The sequence below is a fragment of the Ursus maritimus genome, unplaced genomic scaffold, assembly GCF_017311325.1.
Source record: "Ursus maritimus isolate PB19 unplaced genomic scaffold, ASM1731132v1 scaffold_24, whole genome shotgun sequence".
Taxonomy (NCBI): domain Eukaryota; kingdom Metazoa; phylum Chordata; class Mammalia; order Carnivora; family Ursidae; genus Ursus; species Ursus maritimus.
The window spans coordinates 23,742,544-23,743,990 of record NW_024424897.1 but is presented as its reverse complement, the minus strand read 5'-3'; the positions used below and the strand labels follow the sequence as shown (position 1 = coordinate 23,743,990).

At 62.1% G+C, this 1,447-nt stretch overlaps 2 protein-coding genes across 2 annotated transcripts in view; both read left to right on the top strand.

Moving 5' to 3' along the window:
* Positions 1 to 1,439, top strand: part of LOC103660826 (homeobox protein Hox-B6) — a 6,646-nt gene extending 5,207 nt beyond the window's left edge. The window contains 1 exon segment of the mRNA XM_040639821.1: positions 708 to 1,439. Coding sequence (XP_040495755.1) covers positions 708 to 967 — 260 coding nt within the window. The 3' untranslated portion in view covers positions 968 to 1,439.
* The window catches only part of LOC121104893 (homeobox protein Hox-B6), a 1,777-nt gene continuing 1,646 nt past the window's right edge, over positions 1,317 to 1,447 (top strand). Inside the window, exon 1 of the mRNA XM_040639820.1 lies at positions 1,317 to 1,340. Within this exon, the coding sequence (XP_040495754.1) occupies positions 1,317 to 1,340 (24 nt within the window). The remainder of the gene's footprint in view (positions 1,341 to 1,447) is intronic.

The following is a 1,447-nucleotide window of genomic DNA, read 5'->3' as shown; positions in this document are numbered from 1 at the left end:
CGGGTCCCCTACCCGAAGACGGTTCCATTAAAAACGGAGTGCGTCATGGGAAGGGGGGCGGTGTGACGCTGGCGAGGGAGAGTTGAGTCTGTCCCGGACTGTGTTTCCCTGGGGGTTTGGGGCTGGGGAAAGAGGAGGCACCAGGAAAAGGGGTGGTAGTCGAAGGAGGGAGGAAGAATAAGGGGAAGAAAGGGAGAGGCAGCAGGCGGAGGGGGAGAGAGGGAGAAGCAGGCGCCTGGGTCTCAGGTTGGCTTATTTGTCGGCCTTAAGTCCCAAATTGATGTCCATTAGCGGGACACGAAAGTGAGGAGCCCTTAATGCCGACTATGGATCGATCCACGTCATTACGGATTAAGGGCTGGAATCTATCACAGGGTGGGGGGGGGAGCCAGATAGATGGAAAGAAAAGATAAGGCTAGGAAGAGACACACCTGGCCAGTGCTTCCCCAGCTCCTCCCCCTCGGCTCAGGTGGGATTTTGAACTCGCCTCCCATCCCCCACCAAGAGTCTAGACCAGAGGCACAGGCCTGGGAGACCCGGAGGGAATCTGGAGGGGGCGCTGGAGGAGTGAGGAAGGGGGGGGGCAGGGAACTCGAAGAGTGGAGGGCATCCCGGGACAGGCTAGAGTCCATGTTTGAGGGTCGAGTGGGGGAGGGGGTTCTGGCCCTGGTGACCCCAGGCCTCAGCATCTTCTCTGTGCGTAACAGGTTCCTCTTTTGGGCCCAGTGGCCGGCGCGGCCGCCAGACCTACACGCGCTACCAGACGCTGGAGCTGGAGAAGGAGTTTCACTACAACCGCTACCTGACGCGGCGGCGGCGCATCGAGATCGCGCACGCCCTGTGCCTGACCGAGAGGCAGATCAAGATCTGGTTCCAGAACCGGCGCATGAAGTGGAAAAAGGAGAGCAAACTGCTCAGCGCCTCTCAGCTCAGTGCTGAGGAGGAGGAAGAAAAGCCAGCCGAGTGAAGGCGCTGGAAAGGGAGGGGGGACGCGAAGGGAGCGGCCTGTGGGGAGCCGAGGGCATCGGAGAGCCCCGAGAAGGCTCTGCGGGCGGGGGGCCGGGGGGACCTGCTCTCTAGCACGCGACAGGCGGGGCCCAGCGCTCTCCTGGACGCCCCCGCCCGCAGAGCTCTCACTGGGTGCTGGGAGGCCTTGCCGCCTGAGCCCACCCAGCACCCTGAGTGCCCCCTCCATCCCTGCGGGGACCTGCTTCAGCCCCATCGGGCTCCCCCGTGAGAACTGAGGACAGGACTCACTTGATGTTTCCTGGAAGCAGAGCAAAATGCTCTTGTCCGTGTCGCGTCTCATTTCGTCCATGTCCCCCGTGCACGGTTCAATGGTAGATTCGCAGTCCCCTCAGCGGGGGCCTCGAAGACTCCCTGACCCCAGACCTCTCTCCCACCCCCTCCCTAAAGCCACTGGAAGGAGCACATACTACCTAGAAGT